This window comes from Oryctolagus cuniculus, chromosome 18 (assembly GCF_964237555.1).
Source record: "Oryctolagus cuniculus chromosome 18, mOryCun1.1, whole genome shotgun sequence".
Classification (NCBI taxonomy): Eukaryota; Metazoa; Chordata; class Mammalia; order Lagomorpha; family Leporidae; genus Oryctolagus; species Oryctolagus cuniculus.
In genome coordinates, this window is record NC_091449.1 from 57,683,753 (window position 1) to 57,707,995 (window position 24,243).

General features: G+C 59.1%; 1 protein-coding gene across 8 annotated transcripts in view; it reads right to left on the reverse strand.

Annotated features, from left to right (window-relative positions):
- Positions 1 to 1,332: 1,332 nt before the first annotated feature.
- The window catches only part of BCAR1 (BCAR1 scaffold protein, Cas family member), a 36,279-nt gene continuing 13,368 nt past the window's right edge, over positions 1,333 to 24,243 (reverse strand). For 3 of the 8 annotated variants that reach the window (XM_051847284.2, XM_008257622.4, XM_008257620.4), the window contains exons 2-7: positions 12,498 to 13,136; positions 7,463 to 7,624; positions 7,202 to 7,318; positions 5,584 to 6,678; positions 4,673 to 4,762; positions 1,333 to 2,195 (exon numbers count right to left, since the gene is read on the reverse strand). In XM_051847284.2, the coding sequence (XP_051703244.2) occupies positions 1,683 to 2,195; positions 4,673 to 4,762; positions 5,584 to 6,678; positions 7,202 to 7,318; positions 7,463 to 7,624; positions 12,498 to 13,136 (2,616 nt within the window). In that variant the 3' untranslated portion in view covers positions 1,333 to 1,682. Of the gene's footprint in view, positions 2,196 to 4,672; positions 4,763 to 5,583; positions 6,679 to 7,201; positions 7,319 to 7,462; positions 7,625 to 12,497; positions 13,137 to 13,249; positions 13,473 to 24,243 lie in introns of those variants that run through there. The other 5 variants (XM_051847285.2, XM_070062734.1, XM_051847286.2 and 2 more) reach the window with 3 other exon arrangements.

A 24,243-nucleotide genomic window follows, 5' to 3' on the forward strand; every position in this document is an offset into this window, starting at 1 on the left:
TTCAGCCTAGAGATTTGGGGCTCAGGGGCCATCTGCAGAGGAGGTGGCCTGGACAGGCTGAGGTAGAAACAGGTGCAGCCCCGGTGGCTCCCGTCCAGCCCTTCTGCACCCTGCCCGCAGGCTGTGGGGTCCCTGCCTCCCACCCTGTGCTGACCAGCCTTCCAGGGTCATCAATGGTGTCCCTGCGGGTGAGAGCAGGATTCTGGGCGCCTGGGGACACTGTGGGGGCTGCTGACACCCAGGGCAGCACCAGCTTCCACTTCTGAGGAGGCTCCTCCATCAGCAGGACTGGGTGGTTGCCGCCGCCCACTCGGGGCTCAGGAGAGGACGCTCGTCCCCTCCCACCTGGGTCAGCAGGGCAACCCGAAGGGAGAGCAGCAGGCCAGGACGTACCCCATCCTCTGCTGGAGACCCAAGGCCGCGTCCTCAGGCCCTCCAGCCACTAGAGTTGCAGCTTGGGAGCCTGGGGCGGTGCTGTGCCTCCACTGCACCCCAGCAGGCCCCTCCCAGGTGCCCCCTGGGGCCTGAGCACCTTTGCCACCTCCCCTCTCCAGGAGGAGCCACCTGGCTCGTTGGGGCAGGGGGACCCTGTCGCTCCCCCTTTTCGTGGAGGAACGACACTAAGCCCTGCCTAGGCTTCATATCCGAGTCACGGCACCATTATGTCACTCCCCCTCTTCGTGGAGGAATGACACAGGACCCTGCGTTGTTCCTTCGTCTGCTCGGCCCTTCCCGGGTTTGCTGCTGGTTCCTCCCGGGTTGGCCACCGTCCCTTCCACCTCCGTGGAAGGGCGGCTCCCCCTAGCCGCCTTCCCCACTTCCGCGGGGGAGCGGCACACCGCCGGCCGGCTCTCTCGGGGGCTGCTCAGGTGTTCCTTCAGATAGATGTTCCCCTTAGATGTTCCTGGTGCATGTTGTCTCTCTCCTCCTTTATAGTCCTCTTCTGCCAATCCCAACTCTGCTACCCACACACCGAGCACGCTGCTCTCCTCCAATCAGGAGCAGGTCCTGCTGTTTATTGGTTGAACTGGAGGCAGCTGTGTAGAAGCTGCTTCTCCCTTCTCAGCGCCATATTGTGGGAGAGCAGATGCATAGAATAAGTCCTAATTCCAGTAACTTAGTCTAGTCCGGGTTGCTCCCCACAGGACCCGGCTGTGTGACCCCTCCTGGAGCTACTCCAGGCCTTCCGGGCCTCAGCCAGTGTCTCTCCCTACCCCAGCCCCAGGAGCCACTGGGGCCTGTGCGCAGGCCTGGGGTTCTGTGTGGGGCTGGCGGCCTCAAGCCCTTTGTACTCGGTGGCCTTCTGACCGACCATGGCCTGACTCGGGCAGCTGCTTTTCATTTTTACATTTTTATTTAAATGTAGATTATTAGTCAAATGATTGGAAAATCAATAACGAAAAATAGTTGCTTAGGGTCTTCCCCTGGTGTGGAGAGCCCGGCAAGGCTGCACCAGCCCTGTCGGGGCAGGGTCCCCGCACGCAGTGGGATCCAGCCTCGGGGTGGCCCCCCAGCTGCCCTGGGCTCCAGTCCTGAGGCAGTGCCGTCCACGGCCTGCCCTGTCATAAATACGAACACGCCCTGGACAGTCGGGGCTGCTGGACCGAGGCAGAGTGGGGAGGCCTGTCCCCATGCCTGCCGCGTGCCCCAGCCCGCTGCCCCGCCCCCGCCCCCCACTGGTCTCAGGCAGCCGCCAGCTGGCCCAGGACCCGGCGGAACTGCTGCGTGCTGTGGCCCAGCTCCTTGACCCTGTCTACCATGTCCTGGGCAGCGGAGGGGGACGGGTACTGCAGGGCGGCAGCCTTCGTGGTGGCCACGATGCCGCGCAGGAGGTCGCAGAGCAGGTTGCTGTAGTGGGTCACCTGGCTGCGCACGTCGGCGGCCTTGGCCTGCCGTGACAGCGTGTCCCCTATGAACACCAGCTTGTGGGCGCTGAGGATGACGAACTTGCTGTGGGCCACGAAGATCTTGGGTGGCTGGTTGGTGGCCACGGCAGTGAAGAACGCGTCCACGGCGTTGGTCAGAGTGGTCAGGTTGGCCTCGCACTGCTCCAGGTAGAAGAGCAGCAGCTGTCGGTCTGAGGGCCCGAGGCCGCCCGTGCGCCCTGGCGCCAGGGGCTGCGCCGGCGTCCAGCTGCTCAGGTCGTGGTCGATGGGCCGCGACACCTCCTGCTCCAGTCGCTCAAACTGCTTCAGCTGGACGGCAGGGGAAACACGAGCAAGGTTAGAGTCCTGGACGAGAACCAGAGGCTGCCCCGTCCCCGGCTGGCTGGCGAGGGCCCTCCTGGCATGGCCAGGGTCATGGGGCAGGCTCTTGTCCTAGCAGGGGTCTCAGACCCTCACTGGCCTTGCACAGTTCTCCCAATTCCTCTCCTGCTTATCTAACACTGGGAAACAAAGACAAGCAACATGGAGCACAGGTCAGTAGCATGACCCCAGGGGTGGGGAGGCCGGCGTCTGGGACTGGGGCCCACACCAGAACTTCTTAAATGGAGCCATGGGGGCAGGCACTGTGACACAGTGGGGTAAGCCATCACCTGTGACACTGGCATCCCATATGGGCACCGGTTCAAGTCCTGGCTACTCCATTTCCAATCCAGTTCCCTGCTAATGGGAAAGCAGCAGAGGGCGGCATAACTGCTTGGGCCCCTGCACCCACGTGGGAAACCTGGATAAAGCTCCTGGCTTCAGCTTGGCCCAGCCCTGGTGGCTATGGCCATTTGGGGAGTGAACCAGCTGTCTGTCTCCCTCCCTCTCTCTCTGTAACTCTGCCTTCCTAATAAATAAATAAATCTTAAAAATAACAACAAAAAGAACCACATATTAGGAAAAAGAGGGGCCGACACCATGGTGCACCAGGTTAATCCTCTGCCTGTGGCGCCGGCATCCCATATGAGCGCCGGATTCTGTCCCGGCTGCTCCTCTTCCAGGCCAGCTCTCTGCTGTGGCCCGGGAAGGCAGTGGAGGATGGCTCAGCTCCTTGGGCCCTGCACCCCATGGGAGACCAGGAGGAAGCACCTGGCTCCTGGCTTTGGATGGGCGCAGCATGCTGGCTGTAGCAGCCATTTGAGGGGTGAACCAACGGAAGAAAGACCTTTCTCTCTGTCTCTCTCACTGTCTAACTACCTGTCAAATAAATAAAATCTTAAAAAAAAAAAAAAAGAAAGAAAAAGAAAAAAGAAAAAAAAAAGAATGGTGCACTAAAGCGCTTGCAGAAGAACCGGCCTGAGGGTCTCAGCACCACCTGGGGGCGGGGCCGGGGCCACACCAGATGGGACTGGCTGTGCGCCGGGCGGCTGGAGACAGACCTGGGTGACTATTTTCTCTAATTTTAGAAATTATGAAGTTTTCCACAATAAAGATTTTAAGCAAACGAAAAGGGCATATGGCACTTGCAAAATATTCAGAAAGGAAAAAATTTACATATGCACAAAAATTGGTGGATATTAAGACATTTTCTTTCAATTAGAAAAATGGCAGCGCAGCGAATGCTTCTGTAACGGACTTTTCTCTCCTAACACCGCATGACCCATGTTCTCACGGCAGTGAGCACGCGGGAAGGAGTCTGCCCTCGGGTCCTCTCGAAGCTGCAGCCTTCATGCCCAAAACCCACCAAAGCCGCGCCCTCCCGACACCAGCGTGGGCTCGGTAAAAGCCCTCACCTCCCCACTCTCGCCCCCCGGGGAGAACACACTTGGCTTCGTTCTGTTTTAAAGTAACCTGGCGGGTGCCTCTTCTCTTCACCACTCCCCAGTGCCGTGCTGACAGTCTGCGGCGTGATCGCCCCCCTCCCCCCATTCCTGCCTCAGCTGCACGCAGACTCGTGCTCACGACAGCCCACCCCACGGCAGCAAAGGCCGCGAATAACCTAACTGCCCGGTTACAGGGGACTAGTTAAATGCTGGGACAGCACATGTCCATTTCTCCAAACAGCGGAGCGTCTACGTATGTGTGTAAACGCGCATGTGCATGTACACGTATGCGTGAATTGCTTTGTTTCTTGATTACTGACACTTGCTCCTTTCCCGAGGGTTTTCCACGTGCTGGGCACTTGCTAAGCATCTCAGCCGTGGACCTCACAGCAGCTCGGTGACACGGCCCCGCCAACCGCCCCCACCGCGTGTGGGGAGACGCCACGGCTGGGCCTCAGGGCGGTCCCAGGGGACGGGGCAGGCTCTCTCCTCCCAGCCAGGGGGAAGGTGGGGTGAGGGAACCTTAACGCGGGATACTTTTGCGTTGATTTTATACTATTTTATCAAAATAAAAGTCCCTTGCTGTTTTTGATACCCCTTTCCTGCTCTCCGAAAATAAAAGAAAGTAGGAAGAGCATTGTCTGTAGATGAACACGGCACCGCACTTGTACCGGGGGATGGGGCACAGCGAGAAGACTCAGTGTCACCTGTGACCTTCAGAAGAACCGTGCAGTGCCATGGAAAGTGCCCGAGAGGGCCACAGTGGCTCCTGAGTGTCCCCGTGAAGAGCGCAGCCCAGCAGCCCAGCAGGCGGCCGGTGGGGAAGCCACCTGGCATCTGCTCCTGCTCTCCTGCCCGCCCTGCCTACAGCACAAACCAAACAAGGAGGTGGGGATGGTCTCGCGGGCGGGGCTAGCTGGCTGGGCCAGCTGGGGCCTGGGCGGCAGAGGCGGGGCCTGGGCGGCAGAGGCGGGGCCTTACCTGCTGGGGCTCCAGCTGGCCCTTGCCCTGCCGCACGATGCTGCCCCTTTCCAGAAGCTCCTTCTGTGTCTTCTCAAACTCCTCCTTGCCCTGGGAAAGACAAGGAGCCGGCTGAGGCACCTGCTCTGGCCCAGAAGCCCACGGGGCCCTGTGGGACTCAGCAGGAGCTCAGCGGCCACCAGGTGGCGCCGCAAGCACACGCAGGCCCGGGGAGAGGCGGCTTCCAGAGGAGGGTGCTCCTAGGCCTCTCGACAGCTCAGGAGGGTGCTGAGCACCCGCTTGACACCCACTCAAGAGGATGCAACTCCACGTGGCCATGGCCTTCTGCCCCACCCAGCTCTCACACGAACAATCAAATTCCAACTCTCCTGGTCAACCTACGAGCTTGGGGCCTGCATCCCTGGCCACTGTGCACCTCCCGGGCCGGGCTGCTGGGTACTGGCAGCTGCTGGCTCTCAGTATGGGATGTTCCTCACCTCACTAGGATTTCCTTCCGTCTGAACCCATGACCACGAAAGGGTCCTACCTCAGAGACCCCGCCCCGACCTTCCCACTACCCTGCTGTATGTCCCCCTGGCCTCAAACAATCTTGCTCCTGTTTCTTCTCTCCAAACAGAACCCTGTCGTGTCTGCTGGGGTCACTGCAGTAGCTAAGCTTGGGAGCCATTCCTGGTGGGCACTGCTAGACCCCAGGACACAGCCACACTGGCCACAGGGATGAGCAGGGGGCTTCCAGGGAGCCATCTGGCCCAGAAGGCCGAAGCGAGAGGAGGGTGCGGGGTGCGGGGTCTCCCCAGTGCCTGGGCCTCAGCTGGGGTTCATGTCTCCCTCCGACCACAAGAGCCCTGTGTGTGTGTCAGGGGCAGAGCATGGTCCCCAGGACAGGGGGGCCCGGGCAGGGCAGCACCCACCTGCAGGTGAACGTAGTCATAATCCTCCATCCAGCCCCCCTCGCTGTTCTCGTACTGCCCATCTGGTGAGTCCTGGGAAGTGAACTTGGGCGGGGAGGGCAGGGGCCGCGACTGAATGCTGCTGGCCTTGTCAGTGTGGTTGGGGTGCAGGGGGCCACCCCCATCGGGCCCTGGGGCGGGGGCCTTGGTCCGTCTGAAGAGCAGTGAGGCGTTGCCATGTAAGAAGGAAGCCAGCTGCTTAGCATCCTCGGGCACAGCCCGGGAGCAGGCCACTAGACGGTCCAGGTCTTCGGGGGTGGCGCCCAGGCCTCCCCGGCTGCTGTCGAGGGCCTGACCGTGTGCCACCAGCGTCTGGTACACATCCTCCATCTTTTGCAGTTGCCGGCTGAGCTTGGCATGCAGGGTGCGGTCAGAGGTGTGGGCGGCGTTGCCCACAGCGCTGCGGGCAAACTCCAGCAGCTCATGCACAGCCCCCTGGACGGCGGCCACCGCAGCCCGCAGGTCCTGCACTGGCGGCTCCTGGGGCTCCGGGGTGCTGCGCCAGCCCCCAGCCCCGACAGCACTGCCCGCTAGGTCCAGAAGGTGGCCCACGGTGGCGCTCACGCTGTGCTGCAGCCGAGCCAGGGCCTCCACGGCAACTTCTAGCTCCAGGGGTTCCCGGCCTGGCACCGCTGCCTCCAGGGAGGAAGCCGACTGGCTGCTGCGTGTGCTGCCCGTGCTGGAGGCCGACAGGCGCTTGGCATCCGCCGGGGCGTCTCGCTCAGCTGGGGGGGGAACGGCGTACACCCCGTCGTCAGCCACGCTGCTGTCGGCCACCTCGGGAGGTGCCCGCTCGCGGGGCAGGTCGTACAGCGTCCCAGGGCCTGGCCGCCGCAAGCCAGGGGGCACATCGTAGAGGTCAGGAGCTGGGGGCGGCACGTCATACACGTCCTCGGGGGGTGGGGAGTCCGGAGGCGGCGCGGCAAGGACCAGTGGATGGCGGGCTGGGTCAAAGGGCTTGGCCTTGGCAAAGGCAGGGGGCACATCGTAGGTCTCCTCGCGGAGCAGCGGGCCGGCAGGCACATCCTTACTCACCGAGGGAGGAACGTCGTACACCTGGAAGCCAAGAGGGGGTCAGGACTGGGCACGGCCCAGGCACACGCACTTGTGTGGTGCTCGTGTGCAGTGGTGATGGCTAAGGGCTGTCTGGAGCGGGGCCTCGGCCTCCCTCTGGCTGTCTGCTCACCTAGGAGGCAGGAGCCACACAGCACAGGGGGATCACACGTGTGTTAACACACATACCCGTGGGACACGCAGGGAAAGGCTGGCTAGCACACTGCCGCTGCCACCGCCACCACTGGGACTCTTCGCTCTGGCACGTTCCATTCCAGTCTGCCCAGGACAGGCCTAGGTTGCGCCTGAAGCCCCACATAATTACTGCCCCTCCGCTCGGTGGCGGCCTTGCCACTATCCTCTCCAGGAGGCCCAGAACAGGCCACTCCACAGGCTCAGAAGAGAGCCTGGTTCCCACATCTGCCCCACGCAAATGAGGGCAGAGCTGGACGGGACCGGTTCCCACCCACAGCCGCCCACAGGTACGGCCTTGGCCTCTGCAGTCCGGGTCCTGCTGGCGGCTCACCGCGTGGTGGCTGGAAGGTGGCAGGCCCTTCTCCACACTGGGAGGCACATCGTACACGTCCAGCAACGGGTCTCGGCCGTTCGGACCCTTGACGGCCATAGGAGGGGTGTCATATACCTGGGAGCAGAAAAACACAGTCAAACAGGTGTCAGGGCCGCCTGGGTGAGATGGGAAGAGCAGAAACCCCACAGGTCCCTGGGCTGCAGACGTACAGACTCACCGCCCCTGCCTCTCCCAACCGCCCCAGCCCTCAGCACCTACCTCCTGGCCATACTGGTTGGGAAGCAGCCCCCGAACAGGAGGCACATCGTAGATGTCCTGGGGCCCAGGGGCCAGCAGGTGGCGCGGGATGTCGTACTCGTCCTGCTCCGGCTGTGAGGCCTCGTACACGTAGCCCTGCCCGGCTCGGGTGGGCACCACCACCTGGGGGCGGACAGCCCACTTCACCACTGGCTCTGGCACTGAGTCCTCAGACGGCCACCCCCGCTGTGAGGGAGCCAGGCGCACAATGGAGCTGAGGGAGGGCCCCACCAGTGGGCTTGCAGGTGCTGGTCCTCACTCCTTCTGTGACAGCCACGTGGGCTGTGAGCCCTAGGCTTCGTCTGCCGCTGCCTGGCTCGGGGACAGGGACAGAGAGCTGGGCACACGAGGAGGCTCCGCAGTGCGGGGCACATGGGCTGCTGAGGGGGCAGACAGGCAGGGCAAGAGGCCCTCGACCCTGCAGGACGACAGGCCTCAGCCGAGGTCTCCTGAGCGCTGTCTGTCCAGCACCAGCAGGGACTTACCCAATCCTGGCACCCAGCAGCCACCTCCAGACACAGAGGTGCCAAGAGCCACAGTGGCCAAGCCTGGCACTGTACAGCAGGCAGACAGAGGCCTGGGGGCGCCACCCTGGGCTGCTCACAGCCCCCACGAGGGCCATGCTGCCCTCACATGAGTCCGCAGCCTCCTCCCAGACAGGAGGCCCAGCAGGGTTCTCCCACCCGGCCTGGGTCAGCCGTCCCCGCTGAGCCTCCCCCACGGGGCTCCCTGCTCAGCTCTTTCCACAGAAAGGCCTTTGTTCCCTAATCAAAGGGGATGTCTGGGCCAGGGTTGACTCAGGCCCTCCCCACACGTCTCTCTCTCCGCAGGCTCAAGGCCCCCAGAACAACGCCAAGGCCCCATTCGAGGCCACGTGCCGGCTCTCCCAGGGGCAGCAGATGGGTCTGGTGCCCACAGGAAGCACGGGCACCAGCAGCCCCAGGCTGGCAGAGGCTCCCCTGCCCACTTCCCGGGCAGGGCCCCGGGCTGCTGGGCTGCCGGCCTGGTGCGGTGTTCCCTGACCGGCAGTGTCTGGGACTGGAGTCAGGGCTGCCTCTCCACACTCATCTCCGTCCTGGAGCCCCAGACTTGAGTCGCCTCCAAAGCTATTTTTAGATGTTAGAACCTGCCAACACAGGGGCAGGCGGGGCAGGCGGGGCAGGCGGGGCAGGCGGGGGCTGGAGGGACGTGGCAGGTTGGCCAGTCCATGAGGCGGAGCCTGGGGCTTCTCCGGCCTCCACAGCAGCCCTAGGGGCAGGCAGGACACACCTCTCCAGGTGGAGGTGAGCCAGAGCCCAGGGCTGGGACGAGTGGGGAGCAGCCCCGCACGCAGGCCCCATCTGTGCTCATGTAGCCCTCATGCAGAGCAGGGCTGGACCCCCAGCAGCTGGGGAGGGCGAGAGTGAGCGGTAGGAGGGGCCAGCAAAGGCTTTCTGTTAGAAAAACTGAGTAAGCCGCCACCAGCAGCAAAGCTCATTAGGGAAATGGATTCCCCAGAGAAGGGAGCGCGCTAATCACAGGCCACCCTGCACGGCACCTGAGCCCCATTAGCAGGACCTGGAGGCCCCTGGGGGTTGGGGAGCAGGGCCAGAGTCTAGAAGGAGACAGACACAGAGACACTGACATGAGGCCCACCTGCTGCCTCCAGCCTTGCACACACAGAGGACCCATGCAGCGCAAGGTCCCGCCAGGGTCAGGGATGCTGACCCTTCCAACCCTCCTCCTCCACAACAGGGTCCAGGGAAGGAGTGGGTGACCTAGAAACGTGTGTCCGAACCCAGGTCAGTCCTGGGCGGCAGAGACAACCTCCAGAGCAGAGACAGGGCCCCTCCCTGCCCCTCGGCAGCTCGGGCTGAAGCCTCCCAACTAAAACGGCCCTCACCCCTGACCTGGGCCAACTACTAGCTACGGAGCATCCCGCCCCTCCCATCGACGACTCCCACTTTGTCCCTCTCACAGCCACAGAAGTGTCTCTGCCAAACCAGGACACATCCTACTGCCAGGGAGCACCTGACCGGGGTCACAGGCATGGTGGCCTGGGGGCCCAGCGCGGTAGCACACTTCCCCTCCCCCACTCCAAGCTCCTGGTACCTTATGGCTCAGGCAGTACAGCTGTCCCTTTAGGCGCAGCTGCAGCTCCTGACCCAGAACACGTCCACGCCCCCTCCCCACACCTCCCCTACTTCCAGAGCTCCCCTACTTCACAGATGCCTTCCCCTCTGCCGGTCCCAACTGCACACAGAGAGCCTGAAGCCCCCAAGTCCCGGGGCCCAGGCACTGGCCCTAAGCACCCAGGCCCTGCTGGCCACCCAGCCCTCCCCTCACACCAGATGGAACCTGCTCTGGAGTCTGACCCTCCTGGCCCCAGCCTTGCCGCCTGCCCTCGTGGCTTCTTGGGGCCAGGCCCTCCCACCCACCTACAGTCCTCGCCAGGGCTGACCTTAGCCCACATCCTACCCTGGGCCCAGGAGCTATCTGAGGGGAGGACCTCAGGCTCATGAAGCAGGACTTTGAAGCGCAGGCACAGATGTGCAACCCAAGATGCTTACTGCATCAAGACAAAAGCAATCAGACTGCACAGTGCCCACCTCCCACTGGGAGCCGCCACCCCAATCAGGCTTAGAGAAGTCTTACCACCAAGAAAATGGCTTTGTACCTCATGTTGATTTTACAACTTTAAAATGCAAAAGTATGTATATAAGCCTGCAAAGAGAGAGTATGTGACAAACAGGCTGAAATTCCCCAGCAATTACCTCTTGATTGGGGAATTTCTCTCTAGACTTGTGCATGCATTATGCATGTTCCAGGGTAAACAAGCATCGCAGAAACATTCCAAGCTGCCCAGGGCAAGAGCGATGGGGCTTCCTGGGGAGAGCAACCAGGTGCTGGTCCACCAGGCAGGGTAGGGCCCTCAGGACACAGGCCCAGGCAGCTCCGCAGTGGGCGCCTCCCAGTCCAGAAGCACACCCATGCCTGGGAGGGAAAGAGCAACTGACAATCAACAGCCTGCGTCCAAGGCCTGGCTGAGGTCCTTGCACTGCCGGCCCCGGCTTCCCCACTGTACCAGGACGAGCTGCGCTGCAAAGTCGGGGCAAGGGATGCCTCACTCGGGTACGTGTGGAGCATGGACATGTATGAGTGTGTGCGTATGTGTTCAAGCACATGGTATGTGCACACATGACCATACACATGGGCATGTCTGTGGACATATGGCTGTGCATGTGCATTTGTACGGGAGGTGTGCTGTGTGTGGAGAGGACAGACCATGGCCTGTCTCGAGGCTCACCAGGGTCAGGGTCCATGGACTCCTACCTGCTTCCGGCTGACTTTGTCCAGTATTGGCAACAGCAAGATCCCTAACTCAGCCAAGGCCATCTCTGAAGACAAGGCTCAGGGCCATGGGCTCCATGTCTACTTGGCCACTGACTCTCCAGACAACGGAAGCTCCAGATTGGACATGGAAACAGCACAAGACCGGGCAGCAGCTCACGGAGGCTGACTGGGCTGGCCTGGGCTGCTCCTCCTCAGGGCCAGCTGTGCCCCCTCCAGGGGGCCTCTATCCAGCACAGCCTCCCTGAGGAGCAGTGAGTGGTGGCGGGGCACTCCTTGGTGTAGGCTCGGTCTTTCGGGCCCCCTTGGGTGAGCTACACGGCAGGGCAGGCCAGGCCCGTAACGGTGGAGGGCTAGAACAGGGGACAACTCTACTTCTGGGCCCAGACACAGGCAACCAGAGGGGAAAAAGCTGTTCCCCACTGCCAGAAGCAGGGGAGGTGCTTGTTCCCTCTCCACAGACGGATCTGGGAGTGGCATGGGAGTGCACAGGGCGGCACATGGAGCTGAGGGTGCCTGGGTTCAAGGCTGCGGCCCAGAGGCCTCGTCCCCCAGGGATAGCCTGCAGGGGACTGAAGGCTGAGTCTCGCAGGGCAATCCTGCTCTAGGGACCCAGGAGCAGCACCCTCCCCACGGTCACTGCCCCAGAAGAGCCAACAGCTGGCCTTTGGGGCCAGGGCACAAACGTGCTCCACCCACACGCAGACGCTGACACACAAGCCGAGAGCAGGTGAGCCCCTGAGCACACGGCCGCTGCGCCTTTCTCAACCGAGCCCCAAGGAGCCCTCCATCCCTTCTGCCTTAGAACCCGGCCCCTGAGTGAGACGGAGCACGTGGCCACCGGGGAGAGGCGCCGTTTTCCACCTCCCTGGCAGCCGGGTGGACCACAGGCTGCAGCTCCGGCCGACAGGAAGGGCACACACAAGGTCCATCTTCCCTGCTGGGCACACCATATGCACAACAGCCACAGCCCATGCACAATCGCAAACCAGGAGACACAAGCGCACACTGAGGATGACAGAGGAGCAGGACACAGGGCAGAGCGGCTCCGGCAGTGAGGGAGGGCCCTGGCAGTCCCAGCCCGCTCACCGCCAGACCTGGCTTACGTGACAAAGAAGCAAGTGTCTCTGTTGTACCGACGCTCATGCAGATGACCACTGATCTCTACCCACAATTCTCCTAAGTGCCACCCCGAAGCTCAAGTCCTCCTCTTCTAGCATCCCCGCCCCAGTCTTGCCGCTCCAAGCTCCAGGGCGCTTGGAGGACGTCACTCTGTGGTCAGAATGACTTCAGCAAGGCTTGGAGGGGGGCACATCACTCTCACATGAAACCCCCCACCCATAGGACAGCATCCAGCTCTTCAGTGGGCACCAGGCCCCTAAAAACCGTGCCTAGCTTGCAGCTCTGGCCTCCCGTGCCACTGCAGGCACTTCCCCACATCTCAAGGCCATGCCCTCCCAGCGACACCCTGCTGAAGGCCTCCACACTCTCCAAGGCCAGCCTGCTGTGTCCCCTCTGGTGCCACAGCCTGTTCAGGACCATCTTCGCCCAACAGGAGCACAGTCTCCAAACGGTCACCTCCCACCTGGCCCCCAGACCAAATGCACAGCTACTGTGGGAGCGTGGGGACCAAGAGTGGCAGTGCCCAGTCGCCGGGTGGACTTACCTTTGCCGGTGGCTTCGTCCCCTCCCAGGGGCGGGAGTCCATGGATGGGGGGACCTGGTAGATGTCATGGCCCGTCCCAGCGGAAGGTGGCACCTGGTAAATGTCCTGAGCGGGACTTCCTGGCCCTGGCGGCACCTGGTAGAGGTCTGCGGCTGGGCTGGGAAACGGGTGATGGGATGCCTGCTTTGAGAAGGCGGACGTCTGCTTGGCTGGGGGTGACTGGAACTGCGGGCTAGGCCCAGGGGCTTGGTAGAGGCTTTGCTGAGCCTTGCTGGGAGTGGGCACCAGGTAGACACTGTCGGGCTGAGGCTGGTACGTGGCAGGGAGCATGGGGGTGTACTGGGAGGTTGGGGGCACTGTGGTGTGGACGCCCTGCGGGAGGCCGGGCTGGGGCTGGGGCTGGGGTGGGGTGGCAGGAGGGCCAGGCCCAGGCCCGGCTGGTTTCTTGTCGTACATGCCCACCAGGATCTTGAGGCGGTTCCCAGGCACGATGCCTTGGCGCCCGTGCAGCGAGCAGAGCCACCAGCCATCCAGACCCTGCGTGTCCCGCTCCAGCACCGTCATGATGTCACCCTTGCGGAAGGAGAGCTCATCTGGGGACTCAGCCACATTGTCGTAGAGGGCTTTGGCCAGCACGTTCTGGAGAAAGAGGGTGCAGATGGGCGTGAGGGCAGGAGGACACGCACAGGGACTCCCAGGCTGGCCTGCTTCCCACCCAGGCCTCCGGCTTCAGTGCCAGGAAAGGAACTCACTGAGTGTGGTGAGACTGCGGCACCTTTGCCCCCTGGCAGGAAGCCCCTGCTGATCCTGGCATTTTTTTCAACTGAGCCTGGACAGCACCTCAGATTCCTCTTGACGGCAGCCACCCCCAGGGTCATGACAACAGTGGCCACCAGGTTAAACAGGACAGCAAATGATTATCTATCTCACCAGATGCAAGAAAGTAATTTGACAAAATTCAGAACTCAAGATAAAAAATACTGAAAAAAAAAAAAAAGGAAATTTCCTTAACTTAATGAAGTCTATTTACTAAAAAAAAATCTATCAGAATACCAATAATTACTGGAGAAGCTCCCAACACCTTCCCTTAGGGCAGGGAGAAAACAGGAACTCTCCCTGCTCAAGTCCTGCAGCCCTGGCCAGCACAGTTCAGTAAGAGGAAAGAAGGGGCCGAGTGAGAAGCGCACAGCGCGCAGGGAAGCCAGCGAGCCGCGCGGTCGCCGACATCAGTAACCGGGCGGCAGTTCGGTGCAGACGCTTAAGCCGCTGCTCGGAACGCCCTCATCCTGTATCGGAGACCCTCGTCTGAGTCCTTGCCACTCTGCTTCTGACCCAGCTTCCTGCCAACGCGACCCTGACGGGCAGCAAATGCTGGCATGAGTCCCTGGGTCCCTGCCACCATGTAGGAGACCCAGATTGAGTTCTGGGCTCCCGGCTTTGGCCTGGCCCAGCCCTGGTCACTGTGGGCATTTGGGTGACTAAGTAGCAGATGGCAGATCTCTTTTCATCTGTCTCCCTGCCTTCCAAATAAAACCAAAAGCTAAAAGTTACCCAGGAATTAATCACAGAACAACAACTGCATAGACCTCCGAGAAGAAAATGTTTAAGCTCTGTAAGGCACCTGAGGAAAAATCTGAAGAAGAAAAATCTACCAAGTTCACGGCCACATTTAACACTGTAAGACTGTAAGTTCACACGCTCAAGCTCTCTTAGCACAGTAGCTCCCCTCCCCTGCCCACTCATGGTTTCGCGTTGACCCACAGTCAACTGCAGTCGGAAAATATGAAATGGAGAATTCCACAGACAACTCATAACTCTGAACTGTGTGTGTTTCTCAGTGTCACAATGAAATCTCACACCGTTCCACTCCCTTCTAGCCTGGACACGAATCTCCCCTGTCCAGCGTATCTACGCTGGATATGCTACTCACACATTACGTCACTCAGGAGTCAGGTCAGTCACCAGATGGACTGTCCTGTCACCCTACTTCACATTAAAAAAATTATTTATCTAAAACAGTTACAGGGAGAAAGAGAGAGAGACAGAGAGAGCTATCTTCCACCTGCTGGTTCACTCCCCAAATAACTACAACAGCAGGACTGTTGCAGGGCTGGATCAGGCGGAAGCCAGGAGCCTCTTCTGGGTCTCCTACACAAGTACAAGGGCCCAAGCACTCCAGCCATCTTCCACTGCTTTCTGAGGTGCATTAGTAGAGAGCTGGATTGGAAGTGGAACAACCGGGACTCCAACTGGCACCCATATGGCATGGTGGTGTTGCAGGTGGCAGCTCTATTTGCTACACTGCAGCATGGGACCTACCCTATTGCATTTAATAACGGCCCTAAAGTGCAGGAGTAGTGACCCTGACAACTGGAATGTCAACGGGAAGCTATAAATGACTCCTTTAGGTGACACGGTCAAAGTAAAATAAGACACTGTGGGAGGAACAGAGAGACCACATGCACATAACTTTCATTATATTGATAGAATTGCTTTATTATTTTTAGGTTGTTGATTTTTTACTATGCCTAACTTATACATTAAATTTTATCACAAGGCCGGCACCATGGCTCAATAGGCTAATCCTCCGGCTTGTGGTGCTGGCACACCGGGTTCTAGTCCCGGTCGGGGCACCAGATTCTGTCCCGGTTGCCCCTCTTCCAGGCCAGCTCTCTGCTGTGGCCAGGGAAGTGCAGTGGAGGATGGCCCAAGTGCTTGGGCCCTGTACCCCATGGGAGACCAGGAGAAGCACCTGGCTCCTGCCATCGGATCAGCGCGGTGCGCCGGCCGCAGTGGCCATTGGAAGGTGAACCAACGGCAAAGGAAGACCTTTCTCTCTGTCTCTCTCTCTCACTGTCCACTCTGCCTGTCAAAAAAAAAAAATTATCACAGGTATGCATACTACATATAGTATATATGGGAAATCTTGGAATACATCTCCTGCAGTTTACATCAGACTACTGTAAACAAATTACAATTACAGTAAAAAGGCCAGCAGGATTTTATTTTTTAAAGGAATTTGAGCAAAGGGGAGAAAATCTTTCTAGAACTACATGGAGGAACAAAGGCTCATGGATTAGAAGGTTAATCTCGAAGATGAAAAGGCATCGGGGCCCTGCCCCACAAGGCAGCACATGCCACAACTCCAGGCACAGGGACCAGCGGACTGCGGCGGAACTCAAGAGAGCCCCACGCACAGACGGTGCTGCACACACCGCCCCGTGGAGACAGCTCAATTGGGACATATTTCAAACAAAGGGCAACCATAGGTCTAAATGCAAAAGGTACAACTCTAGTACAAATAACAGTGACTGCCCTAGGATTCGGAGGGATGCCTACAAATCAACAAGGAAAAGACAAGAACAAGACAGGAACACCATCAGGGAAACTCACAAAGATGAAGAGTTCACGAGAGGGGAAGGTAAATGGTCAGGGCCTACATGAAGGAGGCTGAGAGCTCGGGGAAGCCCCTCGACAGCCCCTCTGCTATGTGGCCCAGCGGCCCCACCTGACCTCGACAGCACCGAGCTCAAAGGTGCCTGTGCTTGTCCGTCACTCCCTGCACCCTGCGCGGCCCGGGACAGGCGAAGGACTCCTGAGTCAGAGCATCAGACCGGAGATCGCCGGTCTTCTTGTCAATGTTATGATCGTCTACAAAACAAGCTGATGTATTTCAAAGGCATTTATCCAGGGACAGATTCCAGACACACTGCACGAGCACAGCGGGTGCTTCTGAGAGAGGGAACCGAGGCAGAGAAGCACAGACGAGAAGCGCTGGGCAGGCAGCAGGTATTCCCAGTCCCAGGAGCTGCCACCTGCGTGCCCCAGGAGTCCTGGGCCAGGGCTCACTTTACCAGAGCTGCTCAGAAAGACCCTAGAAAGGGCCAGAGGCAGAGAGGTGGCAGTCGAGGGCGCAAGGTCCAAGGGAGGAGCCAGGCCAAGCACAGCCCAGGCAGACTCAGCGCAGCCCCAGAATGAACACCACCACGCACGAGGTGGGAACTGCTAGTTCCTACACCACCACCCACACGACCGCAACACAAGAAGGCACAGAAGTATCAATGAGGCCTCAAAAACACTGCCTGACGGGGCTGGTGCTGTGGTGTAGTGGGTAAAGCCACATCTGCAGTGCCGGCATCCCATATGGATGCTGGTTTGAGTCCTGGCTGCTTCACTTCAGATCCAGCTCCCTGCTAATGGCCTGGGAAAAGCAGTGGAAGATGGTCTAAGCGCTTGGGCCCCTGCCACCCATATGGGAGACCTGGAAGAGGTTCCTGGCTCCTGGCTTTGGCCTGGCCATCTGGGGAGTGAACCAGTGTATGGAAGATACCTCTCTCCCTCCCTTCCTCCCTCTCTCCCCTCCCAACTCTGTGTAACTCTAACTTGGAAATAAGTAAATAAATTTTAAAACAACAAAAAGCACCTGAAATTTTTAAGTGGGGAGAGGGTCTGAACAGCACTGTTCATATCTGAGACAATGGGAGATAATTTCTCTTCCTGTTTTGCCGAATTTTTCCATTTGTAGTTAATGAATATTTCTTGCTTTAAGGCTGAAAAAACTCACATCCTGAAAAAGAATAGAGTGGCCCGCCTCCTAAGCTTCGAGGGAGCACGGACAACAGTGGCTGTGCTGCGGCGACCCAGAGCAGAGCCCTGAGGAGGACCAGGCAGGGGGCTGCTGCCCTGCAGCCCACCAGGGCGCACGACGCCCGTCCCCAGGCTGCCAGCAAGGAAAGCAAATTTCCCAAATATGGTCCGCAGCCTGTCTCGGGGAATCACATCCCGTCCAGGGGCGGGACACCCGGCCCGTCCTCCCCTAGTGACCCTAGAACACAGCACAGTCTGCTGGGTCCCCCCAGCCCCTGCCCCAGTGACCACAGGAAGTGCCAGCAGAGTGAGTCACAGGAAAATCCCCTCCAGCGCGTCAGAGGGGGTGGGGTGCAGAAAGGGGACCTGCCTTTCGGAGGCCCCTCACCACTTGGGAGGGCAACTCAGGAAAGGCAGAGAGGCCCCTGCAGCAAGGCTGGCCCCCAGGGAGGCTGGAGGACTCCTGAGGCAAGGTCAGCGGGGGGGCTGGCCCAGGTGAACTACCAGGACCTCTCAGGGCAACCAGCCCCGACCCCGTCAGTCATGGTGTGAGCTCAGGACATGAGCTCACAGAGCTGAAGCCGTCCAAGGCGGCCAGCAGACTGCAACTGTATAGTCTGGGGCAGCTGGAGCCAGGCTGGGAAGCACCTCGGGGCTGGGCACGTGGCACCAGGCGCCTGGCACCAGGAGCTCCGCGCTTGCGTCAGCTGGCATGTCCCCACCCAGGGCCTCAGGCAGCCTCCCCCCGCCACCAGCTCAAGTCCCGCGCACTGTTGGTGTCCAGCCAACCAAACAGCTCCAGCTGACCGAGCATCCGCCCCTTTGGCCACTCTGCCTCCCCAGCTGCTCCCCCTGGGTCAAGCTAATCCTTTCTTCTCTCTCAAGTCATTAAGTAGCAGCCAATATCTGCACCAGGGCCCATTGCTCTGTGCCCCTGGGCAAACCCCTGCACCTCTCTGGTAAGGGGACAGTCCTAGTTTCATAGGATGGTCCCCCTGTTTAACAAAAGATTCACCTGACTCCTGATCCTGGCCAGGATCCTCCAGAGAGCAAAAGCCTAGCTCAACAAGGGCCTTGTCAGCATGCGGCTTACACTGCAGTAGGGCAGACACACCAAAGCAATAATTCGCTATGATAAGAAAAAAGTGAGCTTTCAAAAATAACATGGGACAAGGTTCTGCACTTGCACGCACACACTGCACATACAGCCATGAGCTTCTTTTTTTTTTTTTTTTTTTTTTTTTGACAGGCAGAGTGGACAGTGAGAGAGAGAGACAGAGAGAAAGGTCTTCCTTTTGCCGTTGGTTCACCCTCCAATGGCCGCTGCGGCCGGCGCTGATCTGATGGCAGGAGCCAGGAGCCAGGTGCTTTTCCTGGTCTCCCATGGGGTGCAGGGCCCAAGCACCTGGGCCATCCTCCACTGCACTCCCTGGCCACAGCAGAGGGCTGGCCTGGAAGAGGGGCAACCGGGACAGAATCCAGCGCCCCGACCGGGACTAGAACCCGGTGTGCCGGCGCCGCTAGGCGGAGGATTAGCCTAGTGAGCCGCGGCGCCGGCCCAGCCATGAGCTTCTAAGAGCTCGCCGGGGCCGGCGCCGTAGCATAGAAAGTCAAGCTTCTGCCTGCAGTGCTAGCATCCCATATGGGTCTGGTTCAAGTCCTGGCTGTTCCCCTTCCGATCCACTCCCTGCTAATGCACCTAGGAAAGCAGTGGAAGGTGACCCAAGTACTTGGGTCCCCATACCCATGTGAGAGACCCGGAAGTAGCTCCTCGCTTCTGGCTTCAGCCTGGCCCAGCCCCGACTACTGTGGCCATATGGCGAATGAACCAGCAGATGGAAGATCTGTCCCTCTCTTTCTCTATATATATCTCTGCCTTTCAAATAAATAAATAAATCTTAAAAAAAAAAAGAGCTTGCCAAAAATTCTCATTTTTCCAAATACTTAAAGCCTCCTTACAGATATGTGTTTTCTTCAAAAAGTTCATGGAAATGCATATTATGAAAATATTATACATGGATTTCAAAAATTTTTCACACCAAAATAAACTTATCTTTTTTTTTTTTTATTTGACAGACAGAGTTAGACAGTGAGAGAGAGAGAAAGAGAGAAAGGTCTTCCTTCCCTTCCTTCCGTTGTTTCACCCCCCAAATGGCTGCTACCACCAGCGCGCTGTGCCGATCCGAAGCCAGGAGCCAGGTGCTTCCTCCTGGTCTCCCATGCAGGTGCAGGGTACAAGCACTTGGGCCATCCTCCACTGCCTTCCGGGGCCACAGCAGGGAGCTGGACTGGAAGAGGGGCAACTGGGACTAGAACCTGGCGCCCGATAAACTTATCTTTTAATTCAATTTTGCATGAACTTTCCAAAGCACTCTCAGCTACAGGAGAGTCTTTCAAAAATCTATGGCTGGGGGACCAGCGCTGTGGTACAGTGGTTTAAAGCCCCAGCCTGCAGTGCCAGCATCCCATATGGGCACCAGTTTGAGTCTTGGCTGCTCTACTTCCAGCCCAGCTCTCTGCTATGACCTAGGATAGCAGTAGAAGGGGGCCCAACTCCTTGGGCCCCTGCACTCACATGGGAGACCTGGAAGAAGCTCCTGGCTCCTGGCTTTGGAGGAGCTCCACTCTGGCCGTTGTGGTCATTTGAAGAGTGAACCAGTGGATGGCAGACCTCCCTCTCCCTCTCCCTCTCTCTCTCTCTCTGCCTCTCTGTAACTCTACCTTTCAAAAAAATAATTGTTTTTTTTTTTTTTTTTTAAATCTATGGCTGAGGCTGGCACAGTGGCGCAGTGGGTTAAAGCCCCAGCCTGCAGTGCCGGCATTCCATATGGGCGCCAGTTCAAGTCTTGGCTGCTTCACTTCTGATCCAGCTCTCTGCTATGGCCTGGGATAGCAGAGGAAAATGGCCCAAGTCCTTGGGCCCCTGTATTCATGGGGGAGACCTGGAAGAAGCTCCTGGCTCCTGGCTCGGATTGGCGCAGCTGTGGCAGTTGTAGTCATTTGGGGAGTGAACCAGCGGATGGAAGACCTCCCTCTCTCTCTGGCTCTACATCTCTCTGTAACTCTTTCAAATAAATTAAAAAAAAAAATCTATGGCAAAACAGAATTACAGGATAACTTGAAGAGCCAGCATTGTGGCACAGTAGGTTAAGCTACTGCCTGCAACGCCGGCATCACGTGTGAATGCTGGTTCAAGTACCAGCTACTTACTTCCAATCTGGCTCCCTGCTAACGGGCCTGGGAAAGCAGCTCAAGATGGCCCGAGTGCTTGGGCCTCTGCCACTCATGTGGGAGACCCAGATGGAATTCCAGGCTCCTGGCTTTGCCTAGTCCCAGCCATTCGGGGAATCCACCTGGGGATGGAAGATGCCTCTTCCCCCTCTCCCCCACCGCCTCCCCCAGGTTTTTCTCCCTCTCTCTGTAACCCTGCTTTTATAATACATTTTTTTTTTTTAAAAGGATAACTTGAGGGTTGGGTGTTTAGTGGTTAAGATTCTGGTTAAGCCTCCCACTTTGGAGGGTTCAGCAGCCGGCTCTGGTTCCTGACTCCAGCTTCCTCCAGACCCTGGGAGGCTACAATGATGACTGAAGTCACTGGGTTGCCGCCACCCATGCGGGAGACCTGTACCCAGTTTCAGGCTCCAGGCTTTGCTCTAGCTCAGCCTCAGCCATTCCCCACTCGGGAATTCAACCAGTGGATGTGAGCTCTCCGTGTCTCCGTCTCAACCTCTGCTTCTCAAATAACACATCTTTAATCTACCAATTCACTCCCCCAAACACCTGCATTAGCCAGGGGTAGGCCAGGCCAAAATGAGGAGCAGGGAACTCTTCCAGGTCTCCCCACATGTGTGGCAGGGGCCCCAGTACTTGGGCTACCATCCGCAGCCTTCCTAGGCACACACTGGACTGGAAGCGTGGAGTAGCCAGCACACAAACCAGGCACCCTGAGTGGGGTGCCTTCATCAGTCGCACCACAACATCCGTCTCCACTGACTTCTGGAAGCCTCCCCAAGGAGGTGACACTTTGGGTAACTCACACCAGGGAGGAGTGGAAGGGCAGAGGAAGGGCAGGAACCCGGGCGTCGGAGCAGCAGACAGGATGGAGGGGAGCCGGGCTACGAGCAGGGGCCAGCCACGCAGCTCCATGGAACGATGCGTGTGTGGCTCAATACACGCCATCACAATGGCGACTCCCCCTGACCAGACAAGGGCGAAGCCCACACCACTCCAAGCATTCCTGCTCTGGACATGGAATTCCCCCAGAACCCTGTATGTGGACGCTCACTGGACTCCCTCACAGCTGGGCAAGCCGAGCTGGGCCAATCAGTACTCATGTCCCAAGCTCACAGGGCACAACTGAGATCCTGTAGGGGTGCACTGCTAAGGAACAATTAATTGCCGGTCCAAGTGGACGCCACTGACCGCCCGTGTCCAGAGCACCAAAGGCTGCTGACTGACCTGACTAGTCTCTGGGCACCTTACACATTGTGGCCCTCTAGGAAGGCGTCTGTGTCCCTCGCAGGGTATACCTGCTGCCCCTTGCCCTCATCTCACAGTACTGACCACTGTGTGTTGTTGCCGCCCAATTCATGCCTCCTGATGCCACCGGCCTGGGGCCCTTGGGCACCCACACACCAGGGCTGGCACAGGGCACATCAGCAGCAGGTGTCTTCTCACTCATCCCAGAGGGCGGGAACAGAGAACTCCCAGCCTGATGCCAGCACTCCTCCACCAGCCCCAGCCAACAGGACTGCCCTGGGCTCTGCCCGGCCCTGAGGCTGCTCCTCACTGTGTCTCCAGGACCTGCCAGCGGGCCAGACTCCAGGCCTCAGACGTGAGCAGCAGAGGGAGACTGCACTCAGCCATTCAGTGTTCAGGTCTCCTCCTCGGCCCCACCAGCTCTTCTGGAAGTCCTGGGCAATCTGTGGGCGTCTCTAAACTTCAGCTCTGGGGGACAGTGCAAGCTGGTCGCCGGGAGTGCTAAGAGAAGGGAGGACACGCTGCGAGGCCTCCTCTCCAACCAGCCTCCCTGGCTGCCTGAGGGGAAGGCCCCCAGCAGTTCCCTAAGAGCAGGGTCATCCCAGGCCACACTGACCACAGCCCCCTCGGCCAGGCCTGGCTCTGTGTCTGTCCTACATTTATGCACTGGACAAATGTGTTCTCAGTACCCACAACCCAGCCCAAGGTGGGAGCTGGGGACGGACTGTGGAAGATCACAGGGACCCTGTGTCGTGCCCAGCTTGGAGAGAGGAGTCAGCTTCTCAGGGCCGAGAGAGAGCGTGACACAGTGGGGCCCATCAGCTCGCCCAGTCCAAGCTGGCAGGGAGGGATCCCGGGCCCCTTCAGGTCTCTTCCCTGGCTGGGGGGAGGGGAACAAGGAATGACAAAAGTGACACAACTGACAGGTTCACAAGAAACCAGAAAAGCACACAGACTGCACGCCAGAGGCAGAGCTCCCTCACGCGCGGTGATCACCTTGTTTAACCCCCAAAATGACCCTGTGATGAGCTAACTAGGATTACCTCCAACTCACGGTAGGGAACCCAGAGCATAAAACAGGTACTTTACTAGGTCAGAGGAGGATCTGGGGCCATGAGATAAAACGGAGCTGAACGTAGTGGAAATTTCGAAGACCTTGCCGAGCCCTCCACTGCCCCCCCCCCCCCCCCAGCCCAAGTGCAGAGCCGCAGGCAACAGGAACTCAGGAAACACTGGCTCCCTTCATACCCCAAACGATGGCAAATGTGGGCCAAGTTTACTTCTGGGGAATTCTGTTTGCTTGTCCCAAAGAGCCCCTGGTAGCCAATGAACAGAGGCCCAGGGAGCGTGCTGTATCCCCAACCCCCCCCCCCCTTCCTGCCCCAGCCTATACCTGGAGGGGCCAGCAGCCACACACCTGCCGCTCAGGGTCCTAAGCGTCTACCTCACCCTGCCCCAAGGCTGGGTGCGGCTGGAGGAATGGCGCCTGCTCCCTGCTCTGCCCAATGTCCTGGGTGGAACACTGGGAACAGCCCACCAGGCTCAGCTGGCAGGGAACAAGGGCCTACATGAGCCACGTGGCCAGAGCCAGTTCCTACCTGCTCTCTCAGGAGTGTGAGGCTGGGGGAGAAGCAGGGACAGGGTGCGGGTCTTCCGCACTGGGCGGGGGGAAAGCCACCTGCACAAGCACAGAGCCAGAGCCTGGCCTTGGCTGCTGCAGCTACAGAGACGCCTCTGTGTCCAGGGCCAGCCACAGGCTCCCCTCCTGTCCAGGAGTCCCAGGCACTGTCCCCAAGAGGCTGGGCAGAGAAATGGCTTGGGGGGGGGGCTTCTGCTGCAAACACGGCAACGGCAGCCCCAGCACCACTCTGGACAGGGGCACAGGTGGCAGCCCCCCGCCCGGCCTGCACCCCTGCTCCCCTTCCCTGGCCTTCGGGCCCTGCTGGGAGGAATCACAAGACTCTCTTGAGCAGGCTGGCTCAAGTCCACACAGTGAGGCTGATGCTCAGGGACAGCCCCAGCCCCTAGCTTAGTTACGGAGGGGTCCTGGGCCAGAGGAAGAGGGGTCAGTGGGAACCTCACTCCCTACAACTCCATCCTGACACCTGAAGTCCCTGAAACTCTGTCACTCTCCAGAGCTAAATGATGACTCTCCACAGCCCGTAACAAAGCACCACCCACCTTACTGGAACAGAGGGGGACAAAATGCCACAAGAAGTGAGCTTTTCTAGCCTAAAAAGAAGTACCAAAATCCCAATTTTTAAAAGATTTATTAATTTCAGAGGCAGAGTTAGAGAGGGAAAGATACAGAGAGAGAGGTCTTCCATCTCTGGTTCACTCCCCAAATAGCTGCAACAGCCAGAGCTGGGCTGATCTGAAGCTAGGAGCTTCTTCTGGGTCTCCCAGGTGGGTGCAGGGGCCCAAGGACTTGGGCCACTTCTGTTCTGTTCCCAGGCCACAGCAGAGAGCTGGATCGTTAGAGGAGCAGCTGGGACAGGAACTGGTGCCCATGTGGTACACCAGCACCATGGGCAGAGGCTTAACCTACTACCTACAGCACCAGTTCCCAAATCGTAATTTTGCAACGCACTAGTACATGGAGCCCTGCCCCTCTGCCCCTGAAACTCCTTCCACCCAGGTGAAGACACCTGGGCCCACTCCTCACCTGGAGGTGGGAGGG